Source organism: Aptenodytes forsteri, unplaced genomic scaffold (genome assembly GCF_000699145.1).
Source record: "Aptenodytes forsteri isolate BGI_AS27 unplaced genomic scaffold, ASM69914v1 Scaffold23, whole genome shotgun sequence".
Lineage (NCBI taxonomy): Eukaryota > Metazoa > Chordata > Aves > Sphenisciformes > Spheniscidae > Aptenodytes > Aptenodytes forsteri.
Window position 1 is genome coordinate 2,605,672 of NW_008796043.1, and position 17,198 is coordinate 2,622,869.

General features: G+C 37.3%; 1 protein-coding gene across 1 annotated transcript in view; it reads left to right on the forward strand.

Moving 5' to 3' along the window:
- TRAPPC8 (trafficking protein particle complex 8) overlaps positions 1-17,198 on the forward strand; it is a 51,593-nt gene that overhangs the window by 25,361 nt on the left and 9,034 nt on the right. Inside the window, exons 17-26 of the mRNA XM_019473763.1 lie at positions 400-474; positions 1,186-1,312; positions 2,385-2,542; positions 3,356-3,798; positions 6,937-7,084; positions 8,380-8,476; positions 9,412-9,480; positions 9,593-9,633; positions 11,151-11,336; positions 11,918-12,019. Coding sequence (XP_019329308.1) covers positions 400-474; positions 1,186-1,312; positions 2,385-2,542; positions 3,356-3,798; positions 6,937-7,084; positions 8,380-8,476; positions 9,412-9,480; positions 9,593-9,633; positions 11,151-11,336; positions 11,918-12,019 — 1,446 coding nt within the window. The remainder of the gene's footprint in view (positions 1-399; positions 475-1,185; positions 1,313-2,384; positions 2,543-3,355; positions 3,799-6,936; positions 7,085-8,379; positions 8,477-9,411; positions 9,481-9,592; positions 9,634-11,150; positions 11,337-11,917; positions 12,020-17,198) is intronic.

The following is a 17,198-nucleotide window of genomic DNA, read 5'->3' on the forward strand; positions in this document are numbered from 1 at the left end:
TGGCTTTGTGGTGTTTTAGCTGCCTGCAGGGTTAAACCACAACAAAGTCTTAAGGATTACCATATGCTTTCCCTTCTGTTGTGGTCTGAACTGCTACTTTAATGATATGATAAATATTTCTGTGAGTATTGGTGAAATTGATAGGGAATGGTTCCAATTTATAGTGATAAATCTTAAATTTCTCTCAAGTAAATGTTTACTGAGCTCTCTAGCTGCTGCTTTAATTCAGAAAGCCTGAGAAGCTGGGTATACAGCACCTGTTGGTCCTAACTGTCTGCAGTTTGAAATTTGTATGCTTTTTTTTCCTTGAACACTTTAGGAAATGTGTGGGAAGTAATATTTATGGCACTTTTTCTGCCTAGGAGTAATAGTATTTGAAAAGCTGTTTCTTCTTTTCAGGGAACATGTGATGATGATATGATAGGAACTGAAGCAATAGCAGAATTTTTAATTAATAGTGAGGAGACAAAAGTGGTAAGTACTATACTTTGTTTTAAAAATAGTCTTTTCAGTGTTGAACTTTAGGGTGGAGTTCAGACTTGTTATGATCTGAACTTAATGCTAAACTTACAGAAGACATTACTGATATATGAAGTACCGGAACTTCTGAATCTCATCAGTGTGTGTATAAATATCTGAAGGGATGATGTGACAGGACAAGAGGCAGAGGGCACAAACTGAAAGACAGGAGGCTCCATACGAACATCAGGAAACACTTTTTTTTTTTTACTGGGATGGTGACTGAGCACTGGGCACAGGTTGCCCAGAGAGATTGTAGAGTCTCCATCCTTGGAGATACTAAAAGCCATTTGGACATGGTCCTGGGCAGCTGGCTCTAGGTGGCCCTACTTGAGCAGGCAAGTTGGACAAGATGACCTCCAGAGGTCTCTTCCAACTTCAACCATTCTGTGATTCTGCCTCTGTTACAGTTAATTTTTGTTACAATTTAGGATTCTTTTCTAATGTAATAAGCGTCTCTCAGCTGTGGACTGGTTTGGTAAATTCTGTATATATGAAATTCCGAATCCAGTAAATGACCTGTAGTTATTGTATGCAGTTACATCTGCCTACAATATTGACTATAAAGTCAATGTAGCTGTGAGTGTCTTTAGCAATTGGACATTTAAATGTAATAATACTTTTTTCTAGTAGCAACAACAACAAAAATTTAACGTATCTCCACAGGCAAGACTAAAGCTCTTTCCCCATCAAACAGGGGAGCTACATATTCTGGGAGTCGTTTATAATCTTGGCACTGTTCAGGGTCCTGTGACATTAGATGGAATAGATCCTTCTATTGGATTACAGACAGGTAAGTGTATTATTCCCTTAAGTTGTGTGTCTCTGGAAGGGGGAGGCATGGCTTCTGCAGAGTAGAACTAAATTCTAGTGTTTAATGTTTGACTATCATGATGCAAGGCCTTCCTTCAGGTAAGGATGTAGAAACAAGGGAAACAACTAGAATGGGTAAAGAATGAATTGGCACCTGTAGGAATCCCATGAGAAGGGAAGTAACCTCTGCCAAACCCATACTTACTGTTCCTTTTAAATCTGTGGAAATTCTGAAACCGTTTAAATTTTGATTATTTTTTTTTAACATTCCATCTATGCCATGATGAATCCATAATAACTTTCACTGACTCTCTTGCCATTCATTTTTCTTCTGGGTCTTTTTGCTTTGTTAGCTTTCGGCTTTTGTCTACATGTTGCACTGAAGTTCTTTGCATAGATTCCCAAATTTAAATTTGGCTGATATAATTAATTTTTTTAGCATCTTGACTTTATTTTGGTTTTCTTTCCTTTATATTAACATATAAATGTCTTATTAATTGCATGCTACTAGATATGTTTTGTTGAGTCATTCATCTGAAACTGTCTCACAGGGAAAATTTAGTTGTTGGAGGAAATGGGGATTAAAGCACATGTTTGAAAGTGTCTAAAAGAAATAATGAAGCTTGTTTAGCTATCTACGAACTGGAACCTTTGGAATAAAAAAATATTTTGAGTGGTGGCCTGTCTCTGAAGGAAATAAAAATGTTTTGGGTGACTTTTCTAGCTTGGCAGAAACTGGGAAAGGAAATAAATACATCACCTTCATGCTCCGTGGCCCCCCTCCCCGCATTGTAGTCAAACTATTAAAGGGCAGAGTAAGTCCACAACAACAGATGACTGGCTGTCTAAAATTGCAATAGCAATGCGTTATGTGTGACAGTAAGCTTTGAATAGTTCTTTGTCAGTGATGCTGCTTAATCAACGAATGCTGCATGTGCCCAATAATGGAAAAACCAAAATAACTTTTGAGACTGGGTAGGGAGCCTTGGATCACTTACCAGAAAAAAGTTAGGAATTATTTAAAAAAAAAATCTTGTTAAAAATTGTTTCAGGAAAGTTTGTCTCCAATGGGTTATCTGTGCGAGGACGACAAGATTTAGAAATCCAAGGGCCTCGACTTAATAACACAAAAGAGGAAAAAACATCTATTAAATATGGACCTGATCGACGTTTAGATCCCATTATTACAGAAGAAATGCCTTTGTTGGAGGTATGTAGCTACTTTCTATTGGTAGTTTTGAGCAAACAGCTGAATCCAGAGCTTATAAATGTAATTTGAACAATGAAGTCTTGGACTTTGTTAATGCCTAAATATTTCCAGTTAATTTCTGATCTGTCAGTGCCAAACTTGTGTGGGGTTTTTTCAAAGTTGTCGTGGTTTAACTTGAAGCCTCCAAATTAATATCATTTGGAAATTGTTATATTCCCTTTAGAATTTTAGTTGGCAACAGCTTTTGTAGCCAAATTTCAAGATTAGGGGGAACAGGCAAAGAAGCTTTCTTGTGTTTGTTTGCCATTCTTCTAGAATAGTTCTTCAAGCTGGTTAATTAAAACATAGTGGTTTTCCTTACTAGGGTCATTAAAATGGTCTGACTAACTGGTTAGTGACAACACTCTATAGAATAGACTATTTCAGTTGGAAGGGACCTACAACGATCATCTAGTCCAACTGCTTGACTGATTCAGGGCTGACCAAAAGTTAAAGCATGTTATTAAGGGTGTTGTCCAAATGCCTCTTAAATACTGACAGCCTACAACGATAGTCCAACTGCTTGACTGATTCAGGGCTGACCAAAAGTTAAAGCATGTTATTAAGGGTGGGGTGTCGCAGCTTTGAACCATTCCCACGTGTCCTGTCACTGGCTACCAGGGAGAAGAGATCAGCACCTCTCTCTCCCATTCCCCTCCTCAGGAAGCTGTAGAGAGCAATATAGTTTAAATACGTTGGTGGTTGTTTTCATGTGCATTTGTAAACTTGGCTTAATGTTCAGGTTTTTCTTTTCTCCTGTTCTCTCCCATACAGGTGTTCTTTATAAATTTTCCTACGGGGCTTCTCTGTGGAGAAATCAGAAAAGCATATGTAGAATTTGTGAATGTAAGCAAGTGTCCGCTTACCGCACTGAAGGTTGTGTCCAAGCATCCAGAATTTTTTACTTTTGGTGGAAATACTGCTGTTCTAACGCCACTAAGTCCTTCAGCTTCTGAAAACTGTAGTGCTTACAAGACTGTTGTGACAGATCCTACCTCTGTGCGTACAGCACTGCTATCTTCAGCTTCTTCTGTAGACTTTGGGGTTGGTACAGGAGGTCAGCCTGAAGTAATACATGTCCCACTTCCTGATGCTGTTCTTCTTCCTGGGGCTTCAGTGCAGCTGCCAATGTGGTTACGGGGACCAGATGAAGAAGGTGTTCATGAAATTAACTTTTTGTTTTACTATGAAAGTATTAAAAGACACTCAAAAATGTGGTAAGTTTTTATCTACTTTTTTCTGTCATACTTATTAGACACTTCATAAACATTGTAAGCATAAATGTAAATCTTACTGAATTTCTCTCAGTTGCTGTGATCATGTAAAAGTGGTCTGTTATCTGCTATTCTAAGCAATAATTTTTTTCTACTATATGACCTAATTTCCATATGAAATTATATAGCCTACACTGCTGCCATCAAAGTGGCAATTATTAATATAATTTAACAGAAGGAGTGTTAATAGAATGCTGTTAATACAAACTCTGTTTGTATTTAGTTTCTCTGGAAGCACATATTTCTGAGGCATAGGGGAAAGAAAATCATGATTTAATTTGTTTCTGCATGTTATAAAACAAAAGATTTTTTTCTTAGTTAAAATGTGGTTAGTAGTTGTATTATGATGAAAATTTATTCTCTTTGGAGGGATTAAATTCCAGGTTTGACTTGCATGCTGTTGTATAGTTTCTTTTTGGACCGTCTTGAGACAGTGGACAGTCAAGTTTGACACCACAAGCTAACAAATAGTGCTTTCTTTTGAACTTTACTTGAAAGGTAGCAAGTTGACTTCTTGTGTCACTTATTCCCAAGTCCCACCCATGTCCAAGGCTCGGGAGAACTTTTTTGAGAAACCTGTTCTTCAAAGATTCTGGGGTGAATAGGCCTTTGTTCAGAAAGTGAAGAGATCAGCCTTCAGGAAGCCTTAGTGTAGCAGTCTAGCAAACAGCCAAATTCAGAAATGAAAACTGTCTCTTTTTACCCCTCTCTTGCACTCTTCTGCAAATACTGTTCTTATGTTGCTACCTTATGGCTGTTAGAGCTCATAGCTAGAGCTGAGAAAAAGTTGCAACAGGCTTTATCTAGATTTAGTTTTTAGCCCACTAAGAATACTGGTCACAGACTTAATAAATGTTATGATTTAATTTTCTGGGAGAGAAATTTATTATGGAGCTGTGTGTGCTGGATTTGTCTGGAGAATGTGTCTCTGCCCACCTTAAGAAGCAGTGCAGACTAGGAGTGGATCTGTAATCAGGGCTGGGGACCTGGTGTTGTGGTTTAATCCCAGCTGGCAACTAAGCACCACACAGCTGCTTGTTCACTCCCCCCTGCCCTGTGGGATGGGGGAGACAATCTGAAGGGTAAAAGAGAGAACTTGTGGGTTGAGGTAAGGACAGTTTAATAGGCAAAGCAAAAGCTGCACACACAAGCAAAGCAAACAAGGAATTCGTTTGCTACTTCCCATTGGCAGGCATCTCCAGGAAAGCAGGGCTCCATCATGTGTAACGGTTACTTGGGAAGATTAAAATGCCATGACTCTGAACATTCCCCCCCCCGCCCCCCTTCCTCCTTCCCCCAGCTTTGTGCTGAGCATGACATTATATGATACAGAATATCCCTTGGGTCAGTTGGGGTCAGCTGTCCCAGCTGTGTCCCCTCCCAGCTTCTTGTGCACCCCCAGCCTACTCGCTGGTGGGGTGGGGTGAGAAGCAGAAAAGGCCTTGACTCTGTGTAAGCACTGCTCAGCAGTAACTAAAACATCCCTGTGTTATCAACACTGTTTCCAGCACAAATCCAAAACATAGCCCCATACTAGCTACTAGGAAGAAAACTAACTCTATCCCAGCCAAAACCAGCACACCTGGTCTCTATACTATACATATTCAGAATGATGGTGGGGAGCAGGGCTACTTCAGATGAGCTCTAGTCACATGGACTGAATGTCTGCTTGTGGCTGGAGCTTGTTTTCCAGGCTGGTTCTGAGAAAGAAACCAAGCTCGTGTGCTGTGAGACTGCTCTGTAATGTAAACCAAAGCCAAGTAAGTTGAAGATGGTCTAGAGCGTGGATCAGTGGTGTATTCTTGAAATCAAACTAAGTCATGCCAATGCACCTTTTGTTTAGATTTTTCTGCAGCTTCTGAAATGCCAAAGTTAACTTTTCATTTGGCTTTAAGCTAGTCTGTAGGAATAGGGAATTTGTCCCCCTACGATGTAGTTATTTTTTCTTCCTTTTTTTTTTAAGAACAGAACTTATTTCTCCTCTGAGTTCATAGTATTCAAAGTGAGGTGTTTCAGAGATGGAAGGTGGTTGTTTGGGGAATATATTTGTTCCCTACGGTATTGAAGTTTCCAGGGGAACTTAAGAGATGTGATCTCGTTTAACAGTACTCTTTGTAGACTGAGCATAGCTTTTAAATTTTCAAAAAATTATTTAATTTGTGCCACTTGAAAGCTATACAGACATCTATATATCTGTCTGCAGATTAACTGCAAAACTGTTAAGTTTATTCTGTAGCTTGTGACACTGTGAAGTAGAGTTTAGGAAACCACTGATTTCCCCTCCCAAAATAAGTATTGCATGATGTTTCGGCATATTTAGTAGGTAATGCATATCAAATTTTTACATACCTCTAATGTTTCCAAGTGGAAGTTATGGTAACACAAAGCTTCTATGTGGGAAAAGCTCACGTGTTTTGATGGTGTCCAAGAATGGAAGTTTACTCATTAGAAAAACGGGAAGGTAACTTTTACAAAGGGCTTGCTGGCCTGGAGGTTGAGCATGCCTGGAAAAAGGCAGAGTAGTGATGGTTCTAGAAGTAAACTTTCAAGATTCTCAGTTCAGGGGAATTTGTTGAATGCAGTGATATTCTCTAAATGCTTTTTAGTAAACGTTTGTGCAGGAGATGTGACTAACTAGTGGGCCTTTTATGGTTTATTTACTCAAAAACTTTATTTGCCAAAGCACGTGGTGGCATTAAATAGCTTAATGACATGCCTGTGCCAATACATGCCTGTTTGCTTTCGCTGTGCCAGTTGTCTTACATCAGGAATATTTCTGATGTATTTTTCGTCACAGTAACTATATGAACCTTTTCCTGTAGTATTTCAAACTGGCTAAGGGACTGCATGTTTGAACAGCACCTACCCATGCAGCATGACTGTTAAAAATAATATAGTATTGATAGGAAGCTAAAGAGAAAAGTGTCTCTTTGGTGGTTGAAAGTAATAACTTGTCTAATGGCCTTAGTATTAATGACAAACATAAAAGCTAAACTTCTTGATGACAGGTTCTGGACAGCAGTCCTGGTTGTTCAGAATGTCTTTTTTCTTTTTTTTTTCTTCCCTTCCACTCCTTCCTAGTCATAGAGTATTAAGGCACACTGCAGTTATTTGTACTAGCCGGTCTCTGCATATTCGAGCTACTGTCTGCAGAAGTAATGCACTTGAAGATGAAGAAGGCAGAGGAGACAATATGTTGGTGTTTGTGGATGTAGAAAATATCAATACTGTAAGTTATTTTTAATAATACTGTTCTAAAGCTCAGCAGATGTGTGTCACCAGTAGAACCAAGACTTAAGTAAAAGGTTTTTTACAACTTCTTTGCAAACACTAACTAAACCTTGCATATTTAATCATTCCAGTTACTGTTGGAAAGAGTACTAACATTACGTTATATCTTAACTCTCTGGAAGTCTGCTATAACTATCTCTATCCTAAGCAAATTCCAGTACTGTAGTTCGGAGTCTTTTTTTTCTTTTAGGAAGATTTATTCCAAATTCATGAATGTTCTTGATGATCACAACTTTCAAGATAGTTCTGAATGAGACAACCTGTGCCCCACGCAACCTTTCAGTGAAAACACTGGTAGAATTAGCAGTAATGTGAAGTCAAAATTTAAGCTCCAGCTTGACAGAAGTTTCTGTGTTTACATTTGTTACCAAACCCTAAAAGACTTTTTTGCAAATAAAATCCAAATATAGATATGTCTGTTGTGATCTGTGGACTTAGCAAAGCAGGTGAAAATATTTCAGTTTTTCATACCATGCTAATTTAAATTTACTCATTTTTTGGTAAAGCTGCTCCCATTTTTTCAAACACAAAGCACGGTAATTGAATCCTCTGTTTATAGAATTCCTAGACACTTAGCTGGTAGTGGAATCACTGAGCTGATTTGTCATTTTGTTTTAAAGGTGCGTACGCTCTGTTTTTTCTTCAGCTACTAAAGTGAATATTGTCCACTCCTCCTTTGAGGAGGAAGGAATGTTTTATAAACAACTTACCAAGTTAACAGATAACATTGTGTGAGACTTAATTTTCCACTACCACCTCACTCTTTGGGAAACCAACCCCAAAAGCTACTTTTCATTGTGTGTATATACGGTAAAAAAAAAAAAAAAATTCTTGGTTTTCTGAGATAGATGTAGCAATATTCCTAAATAATCTTAGAAACTAAGTGGCCTTGTGGACAGTGTTCTGCATTGGAGTTAAAAGCCTAGGTTTTATTATAGTCGTCTTAATCTAAAATACTAGCTTGCAGGTATTTTTCTGGGGTTTCTTTGTTTCCTCTTTGTGTGGCTTTGTTTACTGGAATTGGAAGTTGCTGTGAGCTGGGACTGTTGTTTTACGTTACTGTGGGTCTTAATTCTCTTCTTGTCTTTCCTTAGTACTGTATTATGGATGGTGTGAATAATGAGTTAAATTAAGATTCTAACAGTGCCACTTTGCAATGAACACTTACTATGTGATGTACAACATCATAATTATGATTGGTCTTATTTTACATAATTTTTGTTTCTTCCTTAGAGTGAGACTGGTGTTAAAGAATTTCATATTGTGCAAGTTTCAAGTAATAGCAAGCACTGGAAGCTTCAAAAATCTGTTAACATCTCTGAAGACAAAGGTGTGTATCTTTATCACCAAAAGGATGGCAAGTCTAGCTTCTGCCTGACAAGAACAGTTAAAAGAATCTTACAAGGAGTTGAATTTGGCTTTCAGAATAATTAATTTCTAAAAACTTTATGTCCCTTTGAAACATACTACAGCCCTTCTTTTGTTAGTGTTTCAAGAAAAGTATATTGACAGATAACTTTCAGACTTCATTAATTTAAAAAACGGGCTTAACTTACAGGTAAATTATTTCTGTGATGTAGAGAAATCTATGTCTGGGTTGGCTGATAATTTGCCTCACAAGTAATATGTTTCAGTGTTCCTTTGCCTCACAAGTAATATGTTTCACAGTGTTCCTACTTTTAGTTAATTATATCAGTGTTAAATTTAACTGATGAATAGAATATTTGACAAGTGCTCTATTCAGTTATTAGAAATATACCAGAATTGCTAGGGCTGTATCCTGCCTTAGCTAATACAAGTTGCTAATTTTTGAGAAGACTGACTATGCCAGGCAAAAAAAAAGTGCTATTATTGTATCTAACAAATGTTATCTTTACTTGTATGCTGACATTTTATGTACTTAAAAATTAGTCTAGACCTGTATTCCTCTTGTATTAATATTGAGGGTGAGCCAGTCAGATAAACTGAATCTTTTGTCTTCTGTTCCTTTCTTCTTTCTCTGTCTCCTTTATGTATTATGGCTCGCTTCCTGCTCTAGAAGTAGATGGAAGGGGTCAGCAGAAGATGTATCTTCTTTACTACCATGCAGTCACAGAAAATTCATCATCTTTACTGTCATGCAGTTGCTCTGCTTGATTAGTTATGCTTCTTGAGTATCATCAGTGTGGTTTTTTTATTTGTGAAGTTTAAAGGCTGACTTTTGCTAATGAGGAAGGACTCTGATTATGTTGAGGGGGAAAAAATTTTGCAACCTTTTTCTTTCAGATACTAAACTTGCTAGCAGAGAGCGAGCGAAGTTATGCTTTAAAGCAGTCAGATGCAAAAACTCAGAAGGTGGGTTCTCTCCTGAATGTGGTAACTTTTTGAAGAAAATACTATTTGGATGCTTGCTGAAGTTGTGACTTCTCATGATGCTGAAACAATGCCTTCTCTTTTTATCCCTTAGAAAATTACACATTTGCAGACATTGTCTTTGGAAATGAACAGGTAGGTGAATTGGTGCAACTGCATATTTTGTTTTGTGCAAGGTATCCCTGTCATGTGCAAGTATCCCAGTGAAAGCCTTTTTTAAATTTTAAAAATGGGAATAGTGCTTTCATAGTTGGGAAGCTGAGTTTTGCACGTCAAAAACTATTGGTCTTCTAGTTCAGCTGTCTTTGTTAAAAAAGAGGAGGTAAGGTAGCACAGGCTAGTGGATAGTCTGGAATTTTAAGTTCCCAACTCCACAGCTGAACAACTTTGGGAGCGCATTGTGATGCTAACTTTTTTGCTAATGTTTTTCCTTCCTTTCCACCTCTTCAGAGCAGTTCTTTTGCATATTTATCAGTCCTCTAGTTTTCTAGTAGAGATCTGTGGATGTCATTCTTGTTCTATTGTTTTTCTTAATTATATTTTTACTAAGATAAGTTTAAAAATTCTAATTACAGCTTATTCTAAAAATAATCTGGAAACCTCTAATGGATGTAGGTATCAGAATTGCAAAACTACTAATGTAGGAGTCTGTTTCAATTTTTCTTAGAGTTTAAGACTCTAGACTTTTTAATCTTTTTAAGCATACAGGTATTGTCTGAAGAAGAATCCTTTTAGCAAATGATCTTGGTACAGCGAATGCTTTTCCAAAACCTGAGGAAAGTAGGCCACTTGCATCAGATCAGGAATCTACAATCAGCATAGTGGACTTAGTTAGCTGGATGTCAGATTGCTTATTTTATGCTGAGTGTACGTTTTCCATATATGTATCCAGCTTTTAGAAGCCAAAGAAAACCAACTCACTGCCATTTCATTTTGTAGGCATATAAATTGAAGTTAGGAATAAAAATCTGAGGTAGATGATCCCTCTTTGCATTTTTGAAAGGGAGGGGTTAGGAAGCTAAAGTTTCTTACTTATCCTGCTGTCTCCAAGTATCATTGCTGTTGGTCTTAAAACCACTGCTTCCTTATCAAGCTTTTGGTGTTGGAAAAGCTCAGCGCAAACGATGACAAACTTGACAAACAGCACAGTACTTCTGGCTGTGCCACTTATACATGGGGAATATGCTGTGCAATCTATTATCTTTGCTATTGCTAGCAAAACGTATGTTCCTAACTTTGATAAATAATTCTAGCTAACCTGAGGAAAATACTAATAAGCAATAATGTCTTGCATGTCAGTTAGTTTGTGTGTTAGTTGGATACTTCAGCTCTCTCCACTACACCTGAGATACGACGGTAGGCTGTCTGGTGGTAATAATCAAAGCCCTTATTTCCACGTTTGGTGTTTGTAGTTTTAGGCCAATAATCTATAGCTCTGTTTCCCTGTGTTACCTTAGACAGCTCATTAGGTAGGGCTGATCTCTAACAGGGCAAGCATGGAAACCAAGATGTGGGGCATCCTGTAGGTTTGCAAAGGGAAGCAAAGCAAGATAACGGAACTGAAATACTACAGTGATGAGCTCTGTTAGAGTAACTTGTATCAGCTTGCATCCTGTTCTGAGAGTACTCTTTCTTGTTTTTTTTCCTTGCAGATAATAAGTTCAGCCAGTCCTTGTGCGGACTTTTTTTTCCAAAGCTTGTCCTCTGAATTTAAAAGAACGCATGTGCAATCTCATACTCACGCATCTCAAAGGGCTGTGAAACAATCTTTTGATGAGACAGTCAGATTGATACAAAGATGCAGCGAAGTTGATTTGAACATTGTTGTACTGTGGAAGGTATGTATGGTTGTGGCCTTTGTGGTAATATGGCTGTGAAATATGAGTGTTAGAAAATAATTTAATATGGCATCCTGAACTTTCAAGTGTACTTATACAAAATTTATGGATGAAATTTTTTTCTGAAAACAGGTAAATGAACTAAAATGGTGTCAAGAAGCAAAGACAGTCTTAATAGCTGTTACTGTAATAAGTATGCTTAAGTGGTTTTACATTACTCTGAATGCACCCAGTTCTTAAAAGTTCTCTTAAAAGAAAATATTCTGAATTCTTAAACCAAGAGATTTGTTAATGCTTGCTTTATCATGGAACTGTAAGAGTGACCCAGTCGGCTTTGAAGAAGAGGATCTCATTTACCAGAATGCAAATATTAAGTAGTGGAAATTGGCAGCCTAAACTTCAGCAGTTGTCAGTGCTTGCAAAATTAAAAGCATACACATAAAATAAATATATGTCATGTTAGCCTTTAGGTTTTGAACGGTACAACATCTTCCACTTAAGTTAGGGGGAAAGTCAGTAGCTCTGTATTATGAAGCTTATGATAGTTTCTAGTCTGCTAATGTCTTTATTATATTCCGTAGGCATATGTTGTGGAAGACAACAAGCAGCTTATTTTGGAGGGCCAGCATCATGTTGCCCTTAATACAGTTGGGAAGGAGGCATTTTCATTTCCTCAGAAGCAGGTAATCTAGTGTGAAGTTGTCCTTTACAATTGCTTCTTTCCCAAAATAGACTTGATGTGTTTTCTTGTAAGTAAGTGGAATCCCTTTGGGTGCATTTGTAGACTCTAACATCAGATATGTGTTATTGCTGAATAAAGCAGACTTACTTACTTCAACTTTGATTAGCTGTCTATATTGAAATAGCTAGGCTCAGTTTAAAGATAAGAAAAGCAATATACAAGTAAGTATGCTGCTATGCAGTTGTTGGAGTAAACTGTTCTGTGATATTTCAGGGTAGAACTAGGAGCTTATTAATAGTATTAAGTCAAAGTTAACGATTATTTCATAACAAAGTTAATAGTAAAATGGTGGAATTATTCTGAGTGTTACAAAATCAATTTTATAAATTCTACTACCATGCACAACTTTTAAGTGAAGACCTTTAGTGTAAAATGTTAGAACAGCAGAAACACTGGAGCAGTTAGACATGGAAAACTCAATTGGAATTAATCAATTAATAGCATTTTATTTCACTTTGAAGTTTTATAGCCTGTCTGATTGTCCCAAGAAAATAGCATCTGTAAGAAACTGGTGGATGTCTCCGGTACATGAATCAATAACTATGGAAGCTATAGATAAGTTTCTGTAAAAACATCTATGCTAGATGCAATTTATATGTGTGAAGAAGACTAATGTGCAAAACAAAAAGGAAGAAACAAGTCTTTACTTCTTTAGTCTTCTGCTGAGCAGTAAATTGGCACCAAAGCAAGAAGGAACGTCATTCTCATTATGTTTTTTACCAATATTGCAAACATCATATATAGCTTTTAGTGAGCTGTTACTCAAAGTTGCAACAAGTAGTACTGTACATTAAATTTGTCAAGAAAACAATATAGGACACGTGTGTTACATTACAGCATGGTATGTACAGAAAGTAGTGAATTACTCTGGAGCTGTGTGCTTATCTTTGGTTCGTGAGCCTTTAAGTATTTTTACATCGTTAAGATGATTTTTCCATGTAGTTCTTTGTGCTATGATATAGATGGGAATAGAGCAAAAGGGGCATATAGTTTGAGCTAAACTGGCTGGTGTTCATTGATACTGAAAAATAGGAAAAATTAAGTTCTAATGTCTGAAGATGATTTTTTTCACTGAACACGCCCCCACCCCAAAAAAACCCTTGGCACATGTGGGCTCAAGCTATGCTGAGCAATACTAGGTTGTATTAGTCTAATGGCAACTGCCCACTCTGGTATTATCTTTCCTGTCTTAAGGTGTATGTAGAACAGTAGATCACACTGTAGACATCTAAAGTTAGGAGAGAAGACACTGTGGACTTCTGATCTCATTGAGGTCTGGTTCTAGCAAATGAGTGGGAAGAGAAGAGGTAGGAGTGAATCACATCTGCATCCTAAAATAAGCAAATGACTGAACATGCTAGAGATAGAAATTTACATTTCTTGTTGACTGCACTGGAACTCCAGTTGTCTGCTTCAAATTCAGTTTCAAACTAAAAGAAATGAATCCTGCCACCAGCAACAAGGAGGATCTAGATGTACCCTCAACTTGTTTTGAGGAATACATGCTAATATAGTAGAATTCTCTGTCTATAATCTGTTTCTCATTATTATTACAACTACATTCAAATAGATGTTACATTGATTATTGTATTCACTTCCTTCAGCATAAGGAACATACTTTCTTTGAAGCATTCTGTACCTTGGTTGGAAGTACAAATGCAGCTGCGTTGTGATGCAGTTGAAATCTGGTATAAGGGTAATGGTGGTTGTTTTTAATAAATGTGTAAATTCTATGTCCTCGTGGTAACCAAAGCCCAGATTTAACTTGGACTTTAAGAGCCTGTAATCTCAGGACTGCTAAGGATTGAGAAATTTCATATGCTCATGTACTACTATTTTTTTTTTAATTGGCACTTTATACTGTGAGGAGAGTACATAAACTCCTCTGAGATGGGAGGTGAGGTGTAACAAGTTAAGTGATTTGAGACTTTGCAGCAGTTTACTTTGTTCACTCCACTTTTAAGAATTAAAAGAATCCCCGAAATAGGATTAAATGAGGCTAGATAGAGAAAATAATATACTTAATCTATTAAGGATTGCATATTGTCTCTGAATTATCTTGCTCTTGCATTAAGGTGACACAAGCAGTGAAAAGGGGCGGGGGGGGAAGAGAAAATCTGAAACCCAAACATTACTTCTAACTTAACATTTTCAGTATATAGTTTTGAGACTTATAATATAACATTCAAATAGTTTGTCTCATAAATCTGTATTTAATCTCTCAGTCATAAACAGGGTTGGAAACTACAGACTATTCCTGAATGTCTTGTGCTGACAGTATAGAAGTTAGTTGTTTTCTGTGGTCTAGACAGCAGAGGGAGGTGGAGATGCATGCTTTTTATCAATGCATGTTGGCTACCAGTTCTTAAATAATAAAGAGCTGCTCAGATCTGAAAAAATAAATTTATTTGCAGATTCCGAACAGGGTGTCTCCTAGGATGCACGAATCTGTTCCGTGCTTTTCTTGCTGTGTTCTATTTGTTGCTGCTTTTCAGCGACTTTCTTCTTGACTTGAACTGCTTCTGCTTCATGCTGTTGCAGCCAGCAAAGGCATTTTTGTGTCTCTTCGGCAATACAGCTATCCCCAACCAAGAACAGTCTCACAGTAGACATGGAGAAAACATGAACAAGAAGGCATTTTTGTCTGTTTGGCAATACAGCTATCCCCAACCAAGAACAGTCTCACAGTAGACATGGAGAAAACAAAGATTTCTTTCTGCCCCCCCCCCCTTGAACAAATCAAGATGGCTTGCTTTGTATTTTGGTTAAATTCTATGTACTGGTTGGCTTCTGCTTTGTCAATTATGGTATATCTCAGACTAATTCTTTGCTAGCTTTTAAGGATTTAGTTTGGATTTATAGAAGCTTCTAGAACTGTTTAGGGAAACAACGCTGCAGTAAAGCACTGTAGTAGAAGAGCAGTAGATCTGTATTCATTGCCACTGTTACGTTTCTCAAGATCTTCCAGCAGTTACTGGTAGGTTGGTAGTTGGGTGCACTGATATAAAGTCATTTTTATCATATGTCTAAGCTGAGATGTTAGACTGCTGACTGAGATGCAAGGACAAGTGGTTACTTCTGCTTGGTTCATTGTGGAATACGTAAAGCATACAGCAGGATGTGATTATTCCTGTATTGCAGTAGCATAACTTGCCATAGCATTTGATAAAATTAAGATAAAACCTCTGCTTTCTATAAAACATAAGATAGTGGGGCTTGAGGGAGACTTAAAATCTTTTTCTGGGTAGAATTGCTGTATGTACCTGCATAAAAAAGAAGGAAAATAACAGTAAAATTCTATACAAATTTTACTTGGATGCTCAAATGCATGTGCTTCCTTTTTCTTGCCATGTCTGTTCAAAATAGAATTATGAATTCTAAACTTTTTTCATTCTAACCAAGACAATGATATTTATGACTTTGAAGCTTACTGGTTTTCTGTCATTGAATACAGATTTTGTTGTTTATGCTACAGGGTTTTTTATTTGTTTAACTAGCACTGCTTTTGAGCATAGGTTACTGGACAGTAGACTTATCAGGTGATATGATGAACTACTTACATCTTTGTTCTAGAAGTTTGGAATCGTAACACATAGTATGCTGAAGGAACACTTAAAGAATATTGACTCTGTTAAAGCATTTCTTTGTTTCATATAGAAAGCGCTCTGAATAATATGGAAGACATTTATCTTCCTATCTTTTCTCTCACTTGTATTTTTGAAAAAATGGCCTTTTGCTAAAGGTAGGGGGAAAAATGCTAAATGTAATTTATTTCCTTGAATCAGAAACACAAAAGGTGCCACAAAGTGATACGTTATAGTCACTAGCAACAATATGTGAAGAATAAATCTCAAAAGGTTTTGTTAAAGTGAATAGGTCTGAGCAGATGTGTTAGCAGTAGCTGTTTGAGTCCAAGTAGTAAAAGCCTCACTAGTAAAAATTAGCTGGGTATTTGTAACTAATGGCTGTTCTTTTTTTCACAATGATACTGCTATGGGTTCTGTTTCTCTTCTGAAACTTGCTTTCAGGAATCAGGTGGTTTTAACTGAAGGTCAACTTATGATTGCATCCAAAATACAGCTATTCTGTCCCTTGTTCTTGACCTCTTTCTACCTTAACTTAGTAAAAGGACAAAAACTTCAAATACTTTAAACATCCATTTGCAGTCAGGGCTGTTGATCAATATTATTGCGTATTGCTGTTGCCCATATTTTTCTAATCCGGTGAATTCAATCCAAAAGATTCCGAAGCACAGTGTAATACGCTGGGATGGACGTAGTAGCGTGGGGCTGGGGCGTTTGCCACACTTCTGATTGGCAAAGACTTCACGCTGATGGAAGGTGAGAAGCAGTCTAGTAGAGGCTTGTCACTTGGGCATGCCGGCATGTTGGGAATAGTGCATCCATACTTCTGAAACACATTAGCATGTGAGTGAAAACTTAGTTTCGACTGAAGTCTAGATGAGAGAAAGTGTCTATGAGTGTTTTAGATCAGGCGTACTTTCTTTTTTTAAGATACTGTCCCTATTTACAGCGCTCTGTTTTCATTGTGAAGTGGTCTTGTAATGCACAAAGTGGATACCTTCCAGGCAGAATTAATCCAGATGTGTTCCAGGACCGCACATGATGTGCTTCTGGGCTGCTCAGTCCTGTGGATTAGACCAGTGCTAGCCCAAAGTAAAATCCATAAAATGCATACAGCATGGATGCAGGCTTTTTGGCAGTGTTTCACTTCAGAGATGATAATTTTTGGTAACGCTGCTTCTTAATATAGATGCAACTTAGTGAGGCAGCAACAGTTTGGTTGGAAGTAGGAATTTTTTGCAAGGTAGGAGAGGGTAGGGTTTAAATAACTTTATTTTTCTTAACAGCGAATTACTGGAAGTGACATCTTGTGCTAGTTCAGAATTTTTTTTACAGGATACGTGGGAAGGGATACTTGAATTAAACACAGATTGTTGGAATGGATTTAAGACTTTCTTTAAACCACATCAGTGAAGGGAAAGCAAAATTCTTAAGGGTAAATAAACACCAAGAGCTGAAGTGTACATTTTTCACTCTGTATCAATTAATGTACTAGTTACTATACCAATTTGGGACGACTGGCTTGGCTTATGTTAT